The sequence below is a fragment of the Pelodiscus sinensis genome, chromosome 15 (assembly GCF_049634645.1).
Source record: "Pelodiscus sinensis isolate JC-2024 chromosome 15, ASM4963464v1, whole genome shotgun sequence".
NCBI lineage: Eukaryota > Metazoa > Chordata > Testudines > Trionychidae > Pelodiscus > Pelodiscus sinensis.
This window is the reverse complement of record NC_134725.1, coordinates 13,820,786-13,838,250: the sequence shown is the minus strand read 5'-3', so window position 1 is coordinate 13,838,250 and position 17,465 is coordinate 13,820,786. Positions and strand designations below refer to the sequence as shown.

Sequence of the window (17,465 nt, the reverse complement as noted above, 5' to 3'; positions counted from 1 at the left end):
CACGATGGCCTCACCAGGTGAGGGGGAACTCTTTGGGACCTGGGAAGGCAGAAGGTGGGGCCTCAACTCCTTTTCCACCTGTGGGGTGGTAACGCTAAAGATGTCTGGTGCCAGACAGCATTTATTGGAGGAGACCAATAGTGTCACAGATGAGCCAGCTACTGAGCATGATACCTGAGTTTCAAGGCTACCACTGGGACAGCCAGGCCTGCAGCCCCTGAGCAGGCTGGGAACCTGTCTACAGAGGTGGTTGAGCTGGAGGTACTAAGGCTTGGTCTGAGGCCAAGCTGACAGAGTGGGAGGTTCTGGGAGACCAGGAACAAGGATGGGTGTTGGTGTGGTATTGCATGCTGGGCAAGGAAGCCAAAGCCAGGGACGCAAAGGAGCAATGAGAATGGTCCTCTGGAGATTGCTGGCTGCTGGAGGACTTGTGTTGCGGGTGTCCGTGTCTGGCTGGCTTGCAGTGGGCTCAAGAGTGGTTGCAGGAGCAGTAACAATAGGCTGAAGTGTGGTGCCACAATGCAGAGCAGGACTGCCAGTTCCTGTTTTCCTCATGGACACATAGCAGGGACGCTGGAGCTGAAGAATGGTACTAGAGCAGGGAACGATTCTGCACCAGTGATCTGCCTGCCAAACCATGCTCGGACCACAGTGAATTCTGCTCCTCGCCACATGGAGGTGAGGCCATAGACATTCCACCTGTGGAGACCAGAGCGGTGCCATGGCAGGCTTCCCCTTATGGTATGGTTCTACGATTACAGGAGTTGGTGGCACCCGCATCAACGTGATGTCCTGGGCTGCTTGCAAGGCCTCCAGCACTGACAGCACCCGGAACTGATTGACACCGCTCTAGGAAGGAGCAGGAGAGCACCACTCCAAAGGGGCCTTAGAGGCTGTCTGGGCTGCAGCAGAAGAGTCAGTGGTAGCCGGTGTCTTGGGCTTATTCTTCTTAGGCCCCATGGATCTGCCCTGCTCTGCCTGGGCTTTTGTGGTGTTGGAGAACAGTGCTGGGAAGCTGATGGCATCAGAAGAATGCTGCACAATGATACACCTGTGCTCAGTACAATCTGACTGGTCATGCATCGGCGCTAAGGCAGATTCCATTAGGAGACCCTTAAGGTGAATGTCCCTCTTGTTTTGGTCCCAGGCTTAAGTGATGCATTTGCAAATCACTTATCACTAATGTTCTAAGAACTACAAATAGTAGCAGTGGGGTCACTCACTCACTAAGAGCCTATGGCAACTGCGACATGACTGGAAGCCAGGATGATGAATATCATTTAATTGAATAATCGTGTAATCACACTAAATCTTATCAGGTACATGATTACCCCTCGGGGCGGGGAAGCAGCAAGTGCACTCCTGGCCTGACTCCTGGGGATCCCCTGCCACCTTGCACTGCTGTCTCTAGCTGTGGCGAGCCTGAGCCCACTGTGGACAGAGGCTGCTCCACAGGATGCTGGTGCAGCCCCTGTCCTCACGGAGCATGGGGGCAGGGCCCCCATAGACAAGAGCTGCTGCTGCCTGTGAGGGAAGCCAGTTTAGAAACTGGTTCCCTGTGCAGACCAGTTCCCTCCTGCCACCCCGCATTGCTGCCTCTGACAGAAGGCCCAAGCTTCCCACGGACAGGAGCTGCGCCGCCATACTGCCTCACCTCTCCTTGTGCGGCTGCCTCTGATAGAGAAGCAACAGCACAGGGCAAGAGGGGGAAGATGGTGCTGTAACGCTGGTGCTTGTTGATAGCTGGCTTTTAAACGCCAGCACCGGCTTTCACCTGCTCCCCTCCCTCGCCTCTCTAGGAGGCAGCAAGAAAGGGGGGAAGGCAGCTCCATGTGAACCAATACATGTGGAAGCGGACTTGAAAGCCGGCTTCCTGTGCGTACCAGCTTCTGCCTGCCCCACTCGCCCTCCGCGCTGCTGCCTCTCTACCTGCTGCCTCTCTACCAGAGGCAGCAGCACAGGGGTGGGAGCAGGCAGCTCTGTAGGATCTGGTGTTCATGAGGAGCCAGCTTCCCATGGGTACTGGCTCTTACTCTCCTCCCCCTTGCTGCCTCTAATAGAAAGGCAGCAAAGGGGGAGAGTGCACATAGTTATTAGCAGGGCTTGACAAACCGCGGAGAAATCTACTTGCGAGACCCGCATTGTGCATGCACGCGCCGCCGGTGAATGGTGCGACCGGCTGAAATCTACTTGCCATGAGTGAGTAGATTCACTGATTTGTTGAGCCCTGGTCATTAGGATTAACAAATCAGCCCAGGCTCACTGGTTAATCATTTATACAACTATATGCTAACGTCCCTAATTGAAGCCTGATGAACGGGGTATGCCCCAACCCGAGGCTATGTCCCTGCGGACCTACGCTATCTAAACTAACTACCAATGACGACTATATACAGGGAAAAGAGTCCAACAAACTGGAAAATGGAGTGATAGCTAATGCTGAGGAGAGCAAGTTCCAAGCACCATTACTGGTGGCAAGAAGGACCTGAGGGTGAAGGAGGCACTCTACATAGCACAACATGTGCATGCCACTCCAAGGAGCACCTGAACTGGCTCTCCTACAGGTACTGCTGAGGGAAAATCTTCCAGCACTAGTGCATATGGCGAGCACACACACCGATGCTGAATACACATGAGTAAGCACTCAAAGAAGGTGGTGCAGTTCAGCCTGACTGGAACAGCAGGGAGTTACTTTTAATGTTACCTGCATAATAGCAGAACCTTTGTTTCCTGAATCAACAAAGGACTGGAATGGAAGAATGCTATGGACCAAGCCAGAGCTCAATGGGGAGAGCTCAGCATTTCCCATTCTAATACCTGCCATTCTAACACCTGCCTGTGATATTCCAGGCTCTCACCAATGCTTGCTGTTCTTTCCCCTCATGCTGGTCCCTCCCCACCCCCTTCTCAAGAGGAAGGTGTTAACTGCAGATGCATCTGGAGGCATCCTTGTATTAGAGCCATTCCAAAAGGACAAATGGTCTCTCAAGGCCCTGTATTTATTCCCAACGCACGGCATGGAGCAGACTGTTATTTAACCCAGCTCGGATTATTCCTGTGGTCATGTTGTCACCTTTCCTTTTATCAGAAGAGCCCCGATGCTGTGTGTGCTTCCATCACAAACAGGAACCCAGGAAGGCAGACATATTAGAAAGGTTACTGGTCAGCTGTAGGCCCAGATGTGTTTTGAGTCACTATTCATGAAGCCACCAGTGTTGTGGGTTTAACGAAAGTCCAATAATAACTAAGGTTATGAGCATCCCACTGTTAGGCATATTGATAAGAATCTTGCAACAATAGACAGCTATCAAAGAGAAAAGCAGCCTCTCTATCACTAATACACACACAAACAGCACATGCCACAGAGTTGGGAGACTATCTGCGTACACAACAAGGAGGCTATTCTGAAGACACAGCTAAGATTGAAAGGGGGTGGGGGCAGGTAACTTTTCTCTTAAACACATGAAAACCAGACAGGCAAACCAACAGAAAACTTGGGAGCCCCACAGGATTGACAGGGAAAGTAGATGACCTAATTGGTCTCTCTCTTGCCATGACATCTCGGTGACCAAAAAAGGCTTATGAGCAGATGCCTTTCTTTACTGGTTCTATGCATATAATGCACACAGCATTTTCCAGAGCACGCTGATGACTTAGGAGCCTAATTTTCACCATAAATTAATGGAACATCAGCTCCTAAGTCATTTTGTAAATTCTGCCCAGTATGTAAAGTCCTAATTTTGCTGTGTTTTGATTTGCCACCAGAGACAATAACTCTAGGTCATGGCTTTGTCTGTTTTGACTCTGGAAGTCACTTTAGGAAGCAGGGGAACTGGAACAAAGACACAGCTGGTGCCCCCACAGGAGGAAAAAATTTAGAATGACCCAGGCCTCCTCTAGAACCAGGATTCTGACAATGTGTGTTGCACTTGGCAGTAATCAAGTCAGTTTCATGGGGTCTCCAATGATGGAAATCACTTCTTCCCTATTGTAGTGGAAATGTGGAAGACTATTGTGATCGAGATTAGGTGGTGTACTATAATTGTTCCCTTTCATGTCTGAATCTCCATTAAGGCCTGGATGCTTTAAGCAGCCATTTATGCTGTTTCCGTCTCACTATTTTTTTAGTCTTAAGGAGTTAACTGCTTGCTTAAGATGGTACAACTTAGCAATCCACTGTTTACTTTTAACAGGCTCTGAGACCCGTTTCAAAGCTAACCACCAAGGCGGGTCCGGGAGGAACAGAGCGTCTGGGAAGATAACATTGCCATCTATGTTGAATGTTTACCACCTGCTAAAGATAATTATTTGGCCTGGGAAAATAGTGGATGTATTAGCAATTTTGCCAAGTTCTCAAAACAATTGGTGTGAGCAATGTAGGATAGTATATAGGTGCCGGGGATATTCCTAACATTGGTCTATGCTAAGGTGTCAAAGCCATGGGAAATGCTACATACCGGCCATGGAGGTCTGTCCACTGTCCTTCTTCAGGGGGTTGCCGACAGCAAAAGGGATGTATGCATTGCATTTTACTCTGAGGTTTGCTTAGGCTTAATAAGCATTGTACTTTTTTAGTAAGCATTGTATCCTATCCTAAGACTTTCTTAATAAGCATTGTACTTTACTCTGAAATAAGCGTTGTACTTTACCTTGATATTTGCTTAGTAAAATCTTTAAACCTTCGTCCAATTTGTGTGATTATTGCCTCCAAATCCTTTAAGGAAAGAACCATTGCCTCTTGGCAACACACATATGTAGTTGGTCACTAATTGCCTACTCACAAGGCTGTTACATTGTTGCTTTCTGGGAGGTTATAGGCTACTAGCCTTACCCTTGTTCTGATGGCATCTGTTCCAGAAGTCGATGGCTTTGAAACAGAGGGGTGAGAAGTGGGCACCCTTTGCCTGTTTATGCAGTGCATGGCTGTCAATGTGTTCTGAGAAGATCACCACTACCAAGTTCTGGAGGAGAGGTAGGAAGATAAGAACAGCAAACAAGACACTCTGATGGCTGAGTTCTGGGATGCACATATACAGCTCACTGTTGCTTGGGAGCCAAGTGACTCTGAGCTGCAGGGGTGCAAATGAGCCCTCTAACCTCCTGTAATCTCTGGTGGGGAGGGGATTGAGAACCTTCTTCAAGGTGTCTGAAGGCTTCAGCCAGCTTCATGGTGACAGGATACAGAAGTGTAGGGTGTTTCACTGAGGACTAGAATATTCTGAGCCAGAGCTGGAGTTGATGTTGGTAAATCCTGGCAAGTGGCCGCATGTACATGCTGAGATTACTTCTGGACTCAGGTGCACTGATGGCCCCAGTGCCAGGTAAGTGGCATCAATGCCTCCACTGCTGACTTTGATGGAGTTTTCTTCCTGCCTTACTCAGGGTATGGAGTGTGCTCAGAAAAGAATGTGTGGAGGGTTACCCCATGGGTTCCTCCAGGATGAGGTGTCAACTGCCTGAGCTGCTCAAATCTGAGCCATGTGTCCCTTAACACTCAAATCCTCAACAAGAACAATTTGCACAGCAATTATGTATCAGGGATGTGACCCTCCCAGACAGACAGACAGGGCCTCAGCTGTGCCTACTGAAAAGAGGGATGAGTCCATTGTAGGTTGGGCAGGGCTCACATCCTAAAGGCTTAGAGTCCACCATGGAAGCTGGCAAGAGGCACCCTGCACTGCTGTGCATAGCTGAGTGTCTCCTGATCTTTTTCCTCTTATTTTTGGAACATCCCATTTACAGGAACTAGAAACTGAGGAAAGCGATGAAAAACTTCACAAAGCTAACAAGCTTGAAGCTTGTGAAAGAGCAGAGGGTCAGATAATCACCAGACTCCATGTTGCTGCTGAGGTCAGTAAGAGAACAGACAGACTGGGACTACTCAGCCCTTTATGCCCTCACAAAGGAGCATGAGGTGGCACAGGGCGTGCGTACAGCCCGAAGGGACACTTTCTCCAAATCATCCAATGGAGTACACTAGTGGCCTGTGCACCTAGAGTGGGAACTGCACTAACACCTTATTAAAAATAAATGAAAGTTACTGCCTTGCACATGTGGAAGGTGAAAATCCAGCCACGTCTAGCCACCTGCACCAAGGACGAATTTATGATCAACCTACCCAATTTAAAAAATTGAAAGAATTAATATACCCATGTAAACTCAGCAACGAGAGAGCCAGCTCTACGAGTAGAGTAAGAACCAAAACCTGGCAACGTGCAGAGGAATGCTGGAATTTACACTATGGATGAAATGTGCCACTGTATCTTTCCCTCACAGCATAAGCAAAGTCACTTGGGGGTAGGGGAGCACTAACCTGCAATTGCAGGCACAGAAGGCTGCAGGAGACCTGGCTTGCTCTAGCCTAGAATGCAACAGTTTCCACAGAAGCTGTTCCATCCATCCTAGAGCCTTCGGGTCTGAATGTCCTCCCAGCGCCCTAAGCCATGGAAGTGTAAGGAGAAAACATGAGCTACAGAGCACAAGATGGAGCAATGCCAATCACCGCTCAAAGGAGCATGAACCACACACTCTAGAAGTAGCTTACCAGTCAAAGCAAGAAGGCAGTGCAACAACTGTAATCCTATTACAAGCCACTGTTGAGCTAGGTGGCTTTTGTTTTGCGTCCCAGTGTTTCACTTCCAACATATTTTGCCAGTGAATTTAGTCCTGCCTAGAAATGCCAGTGACAAGCCTCTCTTCACAGAACAGGCATATCTGGATACTGACAAAGGCCTGGTACCCACACACTGGCCTGCCAAGATACACAGAGGGTTCAGCCCTCTGGGTCACAGGAGTTCACACTCTGAGATGACTGAGGTACCAAATCCAATTGGATTTCACTGCAACGGTGCTGTGGCCACCTGCCTCACTAGAAGTGGGTCTAAGATCGAAGTCTTGCAGACCAATGACAGTGCAAATAGGCTGATTTCAAACCCGTGACTCGAGCTGTGACTCGAGAGAGGGCTGGCTGAGTGCTGCGAGCTCCCAGAGCTAACTACTCCCCTCCAATACGACACCCTTCTTGAGCAGCATCTAGCAGGCGACTGCAGAATGCGACAGTGATGACTGAACAGCACAGCTGTCATCCAGCTCCACGGTAGCATCTCAGTGACCTTGGACACCTGGCCCCCATAGATCAAGGGGGGCAGTGCAAGTCAGGGGTGGTGGCAGGGAGAAAGATTGCCAAGCTACCCATTCTGTGGTAACAGCTGCTGGCTGGTCTCTAGATAGGCTCTTTTGGCAGCTCATCTGTTTCCTCAAATGGAGCAGAGGCAGGCAAGGGAGAATTTGGTATTCTCTATAGCTCCACTGGCTTTCCTCTCAGAGCCACTTGAAAGTGCATAACACTAACAATCTGGTGACCGATTTCACCCTAAAGCCCAAACATGGCACCAGAACTGAGCCCACCTCCCCAGTTTCATGACAAAAAAAGGTGACAGATTGTGCATGGGGGCATCACAAACTGGCTGAGAGCTGCTTCCAGTTAATGGAATAGCCAGCATTTGAGGCAGTGCCATCTGGTAAGTGGGAGTCAGGACTGCTAGAGCATCTCTGAGCTCTGCAACTGACCTACTGGGATTCCTCAGTCATGACACTTAATACCTGCAGTGGGGCTAATGTTTCTAAAGTGTTTTGTGAAGTTTGGATGAGAGGAGCTGGGAAGAGCAGGGGCTGTTTCCACACAGAAAAGGAAAGCTGCCCTTTCCTTCCGTAACACCCCCCATTCGATGCAGCCAAAGCACACACCTTGCAAGAGACCAGGAAAATTGGAAAGCTGATTATTTTATCAATACCCTGAATCCTTCCCCTTTCTAGCCCCATCTGTCTTTTTGACCCACCTCTTGCATCCACTCTGACACAAACTAACTTTGAGGCAGGGACTATTTCTTTGTCCAGCATCTAGCACAACGGGACACTGAGCCTTGACTGGCGCTTCTAGGTGCTACCATAATAGAAAGCACAACTGAAATAACGGAATTTGGAGAGGAACTGACCCCACCCCTATGGGGAACACATACCCTCAGAAACTGAACAGCGGCCGATGAGTCAGCTAGTCACTTGCATCGTCATCCCCGTCCTTCTCCAGCTGCTCCAGGATTTCGTCCAAAGCTCCAGAACGCTTCTTCTTCTTTGGGGAATCTGTGTGGGCCCAGAGAAGAGGGCCATGTGAGAGAAGACAATTAGAAGACATGCAATCGCACCTCACTGCAGCCAGCATCCAGGAAGGTTTCCCAGGCTCTCTCTGTGGACTCTGCTGAGCAGTGCACAGGGCTGGTAAAAATCATGTTTAAATGCTTCAAAGCCCAGAGCTGCAACAGCTGGGATTAGAATGTAGGCTGTCCTAGCTCGCAGGACTGTGCCCTGATCTCCACCTCAGCCAAGATGAAGTGAGCCTACATCCCAATCTCCACTTCTGTGGGGTCCGGGGTAGGCTGTGGGAGGGAAGAGGACTGGCAGTGGAAGCTTCCACGCTACTTTTATGCTTGTGGACTTGTCTGAGTAGCAGCGGGGAAGGCAGGAGAGGGCTCTTGGAGAGTCCACCACCTTTCTCTTGCTGCTCTGCTGAGTATGGCTAGGTCTATACTGCGCAATTTTTATGCAAAAACGATCATTTTTGTGCAAAAACTCGGAGCATCCACACTACAAGCATGTTTTTGCACAAGAAAAAGTACAGTAGACTGTCAGAAGACAGGTCTTTTTGCGCAAGAGTTATTCCTCTTTCTACGAGGAATAAGCCTTTTTGCGGAAGAGCCCTGTGTGGACGGACAACAGGGGTTTCTTGAGCAAGAATCTCTTATTGGAAAAAGCACAGGTGCTCTGATGGCCACTCTTGCGCAATAGTATCCATGGCAGTGAGGACGCTCTCTTGTGCAAAAGCACATGGCAGCGTGGACACACTCTTGTGCAAGAAGTTTTTGTGAAAGATCTCTTCCACAAAAGTTCTTGCGTTAAGAAGCCTCTAGTGTAGACACAGCTATCTGTGTTGGGATTGCACAATTATCTCCTTTTTCCTCTTTGACAATGGAGGACATTTGCACCCATGGGGGCAGCCAGATGTTGTGCATTCCTATCAGAGGGGCTTTTCACAGGAAGCAAAGGGATGAAGAGCAGGAGAAAGGGGCAGTGTACCTGGTTTTAGGGAGTTGAGACCACATGGAGGATGACCTGACTATGGGGAGGAGGGCAGAACAATGCAACCAGCGGTTTCTTCACCAGGATAATGCCCCCTGGACAATGCCTACAGAAGGGAAGTTGGCTGCCTCAATCCCCCCTGCAGCAACTCTGGGCTACAGGCGCCTTTGCTTCTCCTCCTTAGCTCCCTCTCCCCTGCTCTAGCTCTCCTGAGCAGCTCATTTTAAAGCCCTCAACTATCATTTGCTTCTTTGTAATAATCAGGCTCTGGCAGTGCACAATGGCCTCTGGAAATTGAATTTGCAGGGAGGTAATGGGAGCTGTGGCAGCGGCGGTAGCCGGAAACAGAAGGGCAGGTGCGGTAAAGCATGAACTAAGTGCCTGTCACTCTCTGGGCTGATGCTAACGATGCTAGGGCTATGCCATGGAGATGCAGCCTGATTTAGATCAGCTCCCCAATAAGGGGCACTATCTGGGGCTCAGTGTTTTAGAGGGTGGTGAGCGACAGCTCTGACTCACTGCCTGAAAAACTGGTGGGAGATTTAACCCCTTTCCCGCTGCCCCTGCAGTGACAGGGCTTTGTTTGGAAGCAAACCATCAACCTGCTTTAAAGAAATTTGCAGTGGAATTTCTTGCCATGCCCATTCCGTTGATGCACTCTGGTCGATTGAATCCATTTGTACAAGAGTGTATTTTAAGGGCATCAAAGCTCCTATGAAATAGTCAAGTCAGGACTATTGGCATGACAAGCACTGCTAAAGAGGCTGACCCCTCTGCTATTTGTCAGAGGGGAGGGGAGTGATCTGCTAGAGACAGGGCTACAAGGTATCCCTGGGGAACGATCCCATGTGTCCATGGGCCAACACTGTCCACTCTGGATTGATTATGAATCTTACATGTTGATCAAGCTGTGGTTAGTTGGGATGTGTCATGTAAATCACATGGGGCTTTACCGTCCTCATGCTGCATCACAGCACTAGCACATCTGGAGTTAGCACTCCTGCGCACACCTTTGACAGTGGCTTTCTGAGATGCGACACTAGAGATAACCTGCCTGGGCGAACGCTTGCCAAGAGTGAACCCCGAGGATAGCAAGCGTGGCTAGAGTGAATTTATTTCAAGCTCCAGCCAAAGATCCATGTAGAAATTATCACTCAGCTTAGTGACACCAGGCAAGAGACCTTTAGCCCCGCTCGCTGAGGACAGTTTCCAGGAGAGACAGACAAGTATCCTCCCATGAGAAGTGCACTTCCACAAGGAGAGCAGCTGTTTAAACCCTGCTCTCAGACATCAAAAGCCTCACTGGGTTTCTCAAACAAACAAACATACCGTACGACTGAAGAAAGGTGTAAAATAAATAAATGGAACAAGCTGTGCATTTTCTTTTAGTATTACAGCTGCTGCCGAAGATAAACAACAAGGAAATGTCACAAAGCATCAATACAGAAGAAATTAACCTGACAAAAGCTCACACCCCCTCTTTCTGTCTTAAACAATTTTGCATTTCTGGAGTTCCCATCTAATGATTTTATTTTTCAATTAATTCCTTGACAGAATGCCAGAATTGGCCCTCCTTTTACTTCTATACTTTAAGAATGCTATGGGAGACAGGCAAGGGGGAGGGGAGGTTGTGTGTGCATGTGGAGGGAATTCTTCTATGGCTTCTGCTCAGCATCACATCCTCAGAGAGAATAGAATGGCTGGAATGGTCTAGTAAGAAAGCTACCTTCCTATTGTTAGTTAGACATAAAACTAATTAATTAAGCAGCTGTGTCTTGCTTGAACATGAAAAGGAAATGTCTGACAAGCATTTGAAAATCTAGAATTGCACAGGACACCGATAACCTTAACTCTGCCCCAAGACCCTTACCTGATTGTCACCTACAAACTCGCAAGTGCCATCTAATCCTCCAGTCAGATTCGACCTATCCCAGCTCATCTTTCTGCTAACTTCCAGAGAGATCAGAACTCGTCTACACACCTACCTGAGTGTTTCTTCAATCCCATTCCCATGTACATGCAAAACACTCAAAGTGTGGCAGTGCTTTCAATTCAGGTTAACGGGGGCAACAGGCTTTCTTTGGCTCTATAACCCTCAATTCACCCCTTGTGCCCAGAAGGACAGACAAGTCCTCCTACAGTTTGCTGAAAAAATATCATACAGCAGTTCAGCTCACTGAAGGGTGAAGAACCATTGGATATGCCCCCAGAAGTCCTAGTGACATACATGCAGTACCCATGAGGACACTAACTTGATAAAGGTTGAACCTCTGTGGACTGGGACACTCTGGTTCAGCAACATCTGGCCAGATGAGCTGGAAGCCTGATGCCAGGGCTGGCAGTGGAGCCAGCCTGGAGGCAGGGAGCTGGCAGCGCAGAGACCAATGGCTAGGGCTGGGGCCGACAGCAGAGCCTGGCTAAGGGCATGGAGCCTGTCTGGTAGCTGAGATAAGGGCTGGACTGGCAGTGCAGCCCAGCTGGGGATGTGGAGTTCTGCTGCCAGGAGGGTGGCCAGGCCAGGAGGCAGACTAGGTGGCAAGTGGAGCCCAAAGGGGAGCCAAGCCGGGTCTGCTGATGGATCCCGGAAGAACCCAGAGTCCATCAGCAGAGAAGCTGGAATTGATCTTCTCTGGTCTGGCAAAATCCCTCGTTTGGGACCACAGATCAGGGAGATCCAACCTGTGTCACACTTAACTCCGTTTTCACTAACACAATGAACAAAACTGAACCAGGAAGGCTGGGACCCTTCGACCATCATTAGCAGCATTACCTCAAATATTGCAGTGTATACACAGGACTGAGTTCAGATTTCAGGGGTGACTCAGGAATAGCTTTGCTGATGGTAATAGAGTGATACCTTTGTAAAGGAGCTCATATGTTTAGGGATGTTAGTGTGTAGTTGTTTAAATGATTAACTGATAAGCCTGGGTTTTCACTTAATCCAAACTACTATACTTAAAAGCTGGATCCCCACAAGCACCAGATCTCATAAAGCCACCTGTCCACCAGCCTCTTTATAAAAGGCAGCAGCGGGGCGCGGGGTGCGGGGAAAGGAGAGAAGCGGCAGAGAGGAAATGTGCAGGTAGGATGCCAGAGTAATCTCTGTCCACAAGGAGCTCAGTTTCTTGCATAAAGGAGCTGCTGCTGCATCTGTATTAGGGCTGAATCAGAGGCAGCAGTGCAGGGCAGCAGGCAGGAACTAGTCTGCTCAGGAGCTGATTTTTAAACCCCTTCCGGCTCCACCTAATACAAAGGCAGCAGTATGAGATGGCAGGGGGCTCCCCAGAAGCGGGGCCAGGAGCCGGGAGCACATCGGCTGCTAGTCCCACCTTTGGGGTGACATTTTAGTAACCATGGATAACTGCTGAAAAGAATAGGTTCCTTACCTCGTAACTGTTGTTTTTCAAGATGTGTTGCTCATGTCCATTCCATTCCTGGAAGTCCACGAACGCGGCACACACACACCTAACTGGAATGGACATGAGCAAGCACTCAAAGAAGAACAGTTGCGGCTACATAATTACTAAAATAACCAATATCTAACATCCCTACCAAAAACAGGAGACATGAACCTTATCTATCAGAAGGCTGGCTATGGAACCTTAACTACAAACATTAACTCTAAATTTAAAGAAGCCCAATGTGTTGCTTTTTGGTGTCTAATGGGTTATGCCTTCTATTACAGTCACATTTATAGTTGTAAAGGATTAGCAATTGATAGGTGTTTTAATAAACAGTGAATTGCCAAAAGTTAAACATGTTATTACTTTGTTTATAACCATGGCTTGTCGATTATGCCTTCTACTCAAATGCTTATCTAACCTGTACCAGGCATATCTGCATATCATATTAACTGATCACTTACTGACGCTTTATAAGCTACTTATTATACAACTAAAATGTATTAAAGGAATGCTTCAAAGTCAAATGCTCAAAAAATAGTTTTAGAGTGGGTAGCTGTGTTGGTCTGTTTCAGCAAAAAAATGTGAGGGATCCTATGGCAGCTTAAAGACTAACAAGTTTATTTCGGCTTTAACTTTCGCGAGCTGAAGCCCAGAAAAGCTGACGCTCAAAAACTAGGAACTGCCAGAACTCAGGTTCCACAGGAGTACCCTAATGTCGGGACCCCAGCGGGCTCATCTTGCTCTCCTGCAAAAGATCAACCTCACTACTTAGCCCTGGAAAAAAACAGCCCAACCAGGTGTTAATCACTCATTTCCAATAGTTCCCCAGGAGGATAGGATGTTGACAGAGGACACTGAATTAGGCAGCGTTCAAGTGTTTGCCCAGGCATTTCGCATTCACCTCAGGATCATGACTCAGCCTGGTCATTCTAAACACTTTGCTGCATGTCTGTATGCTAACCAAACTCGAACCCCCACACCCCACGCTGGAGAAGGTAGGTCAACCTCTCCTGGCTCTTCAGGGTAATAGCAGCAGCTGGCTCACTTCCTGTAAACTGAGAAGGCTCATGAGAGGTATGTTTGGAGTGGGACAGGGGAAAAAAGGAGTACACCTGACAGCTCAGCAGAGTGTAATGGTGGTGGCAAAACAAGGGAGATCTGGCCCTCAGCCTTTCATTTGTTTATCTGAGGAACTTACAGAGCTCTCATCACTATGCTATCTGAGCCACTCACCATCCTCACACATGCCCATGAGGTAGGGTAGGGCTAAGCTAGTGTCCTCATTGTACAGGCAGGAAACTGAGGCACAGACATAGTGTAACTTGCTCTAAGTTACACAAGAAGTGCATGGGAGAGCAGGGAATTGATCCAGGGTCACTCAAGTCCCACGGGACCTTCCACCTCCTGCCTGTTAAAATTCCTATAAACAGCAGCTAAACATCCTGGGTCTCAACTGCATACCTGTGGACTCCATAAAATCTGATCTTCACTATCTAAAATTACCTCCAGTGGTTTGCATCCTTTCTGCTGCCTAGAACCTGCATGGACTCCAACAGTTTGAATTTTAATTGTGAATAATTAAAATCACAGCTGAAAGCAGAAACTCATTGAAACACCACTTGGCACAACAACACAGCATAGAAAACATACAATCCTTTGTTGTTTTGCAGGCAGAATTGGGACTTGGCCAATATCTCACAACAAGCTAGTGGCAGAGTCAGTAATAGGACCCAAGAATCCTGACTCTGCTATGGTAGCTATTACAGCTGCGGCTCCCCAGAAATAAGTATGTCCCACGGTATACACCTGTAGTGGGGGGATTTCAGTACCCGGGCACAGACAGCTGAAAGATCAGGAGGGGAGTTGCACAAAGCACTGTGAATGGGATCCAATCTGAGGAAGCACTCTTCTACCTCCTGGACTGGCCAGCTAAGGGGACAAGTGATGGAAATGAACAGCCTTCTGCTGCTATGTCGTCAGCTTCAATCAAACCTCACATCATTGTGAACGAACATGTGTTTGTACAGCAACTAGCACAATGGGGCCCCTATCTCAATACAGGTGTCCAGTGGCATACATTAGAAGCAGGTGCTAACTCCGCCACTTAAGCAGGCCCTTGCTCTCCAACCTATGAACTCCCAGAGACAACATGAGCATGCAGCTGCTGGGAGCGCACCTTCTAAAAAAGGGAAGCAAATTGGTTTGACTATGGTGCATGTGCCATGGTTCTGCTATTCCAAGCTGGTTAAGATTTGTCTGTTAACTATGCCATTTGCTTCCTTTAGATAATAGCAAAAGCCGGTGGGGCGGGGGCTAAAAGGGAATTACCTTGAGATTATCACATGGAAGGATTGTGGCTGTCATGCTAATCCGGCAGGGTTTTACTCTTTGGCTACAGCATGTGTTTGCATTAGTTACAGATGCTCTTAAAAACAAAAGCAAATGCACAAAGCAGAGAAGAGACGAGACATACATACAAGTAAAACGGATGTATCTGAAATGAAACCAAACAAGAGCTCCAAGGAGCTCATCAAACTCTTACAGGAAGGGTCTCTGCAATGCACCTACCCAAAGTAGCCATCAAAATGCTTCTACAAAATGCTTCTAAAAAATCTTCCAGAGGATTCAAGGGTAACAACACTGGGTTTAACAGTCATGGGAAATACTACTGGGCCAGATCCCCAGCTGGTGTAAACTGGTGCTGTTCCACCGATGCAGATTGTAAATAATGGGCCAGATCCTTAGCATCAATTGGCTCCAGTTGAGTATACTGATCTATGCCATCTCAAGATCTGGCCCATTATTTACATTAGCCCCACAGTCTTCTGGCCAGTCAGATCTGTTCACTCCACAGCCTGCTGCAGAACAAGAGGAACTGATTATAAAACATTGCTGCTTCACTGACTTGCTTTTTTCTATTCCTCTTTAGCACTGAAACACGAAACAAGCCCCTACCATGCCCCTATGATTTCCATTTGGATGTAACCATCACCCCTACACACAGCCACGCTCGCTGCTCCCCATCCTTACAATGAAGAGTGACTCCTTCCCCCGCCTAGGCCTAGTGTGAGTTTCCCCCTCCATCAGTTTAATTCTTTGATCGATAGGGAAGAGCAGGAAAAACGGCCCTGCGCAGCTGGCCTCCTAAGTTACCCCTGGCAGGAGATCGCCGGCCCTGCTGGTGACGGCTGAGTGAAATGTTTGTGGAGCACAGAGAACACAAGTCAATAGTAATTTAGCTGGATTGGGAGCAAGTACCTTCCTTGCACGGATTGCAGCTCCCGGGAGAGAGGGAGTGTGTATGCAGGATATTACCAGCTCGCTCGGAAATATTTCCAAAACATCACCTGCCAGAGTGGGAGGCGGATGGAGACTTGCAGATTTGTACCACCAGCACTGCTGTCTGGAATTGCACAAACTATGACAAAAAGGGGTTGTGTCTCTTCACAGTTGTGTCTCTCACTCTGAAGCATCATTCTCCTCTGGGAACTGAGTGAACAGACCAAACTCCAGTTTAAAAAGCACCCACAACCTCCATTTTCCAAAGGCTATGGCAGGACTGGATTGGTGACAGCAGGGTGCATCCCAAAATGAGCCATATTCTGCTACCAGTTCAAACATCCACTGGTTTGTAGGCAAAACAGCCTCAAATTCCCTCAAAGGAAAATTATTCTAGGAAAATTCTTCCCATCACCCAACTCCTTCCCCGCAGCAATCCAGAACCCTGTGCAAATCCTCAGAGCAAGGTCCAGCAGAGACTCAGATGGCTGAATGCAGGCACAGCTGCCATACAAGCTCATAGGAAATGGCCAAAGAGATAACCATACTGGGCTGCCCAGCCCAGCACCTGCCTGACAATGGACACCACCAGATTCTTTAGAGCCGTGGTCCCCGCCATGGCGCCCGCGGGGCAATTTGCATGCGCCCGCCAGGTGCTCGGGGCTGGCCAGGCCCCGGGCACATGGCGTGGCGCTTGCGGGGAGCGCCGGCCCCGGGGCGCTTGCGGGGGGAGGGGGAGAAGCGGCGTCCCCGGGCGTCCCCTGGCGCGCAAGTGTCCCTGCCCCCTGGCACCCGGCGGGCGAACGGCCACGCCCCCTGGCGCCCGACAACCTCAAAAGGTTGGGGACCACTTCTTTAGAGGAAAATGGAAGAAACCCTATAAGAACCTACCCACAGGAAGAAGTTTCTTCTCAACGCCCCTCAATGAAGGGCATGTCTATATAGGGACACACAGCAGTTAGTCCAAATGAATTTTCAAGTGGCTTAATTAAGCCACATTAAATCCCTGTGTGGATGCACTTAGAATTAAAGTAGCCTTAATTCAGTCTAGTTTAATTCACTTTGGAAGTGAATTAAATATCTATGTAGAGGTTTAATGTGGTTTAATCCACTTTACATACATCTTTAGATAATTCAAATTAACTTTCCAGAATCTCTCTCCATAGATAAGCCTATAGTTTGTTTTATAGCCCTGCAACCTGACCCAAACCTAAGCAGACTCACGTACAAGTACTTCTTGGGTCAGCTCAACTCCTATGAGATCAGCGTGGTGGCAGATGTATGTCTCAATTGTGCAAACAGCTGCTATTTCCTTGCACTGTGCGCGCGCGGAGGAACTGTAGCACTGCACGGCACACAAAGTGCAGCAGAGGGCAGGAGTGGGACATTGCAGAGGACCTTAGTGAGATCATTCAGTTCTAGAGTGCACATTGCAAAAAGGAAGTGGGGAAAAAACCTGGACGGGTTTTTAAAAAGCTGCAGGATGATTGGAGGTCTGAAAAACAAGTCAATCTGACAAGACAAGGCTTTATTTAATTTACCGAAGAGAAAGATATAGGGTGACTTGATGACAATAGCAAAAATCTGCATGGAGAAGACATTTCTGATAGCTGACAGCTCGTTAATCTAGCAAAAACCAAAATCCAATGG

General features: G+C 48.3%; 1 protein-coding gene across 2 annotated transcripts in view; it reads right to left on the bottom strand.

Moving 5' to 3' along the window:
- RBM19 (RNA binding motif protein 19) overlaps positions 1 to 17,465 on the bottom strand; it is a 157,277-nt gene that overhangs the window by 20,469 nt on the left and 119,343 nt on the right. For both annotated transcript variants that reach the window (XM_075898196.1, XM_075898197.1), the window contains exon 24: positions 8,019 to 8,139. In XM_075898196.1, coding sequence (XP_075754311.1) covers positions 8,051 to 8,139 — 89 coding nt within the window. In that variant the 3' untranslated portion in view covers positions 8,019 to 8,050. The remainder of the gene's footprint in view (positions 1 to 8,018; positions 8,140 to 17,465) is intronic.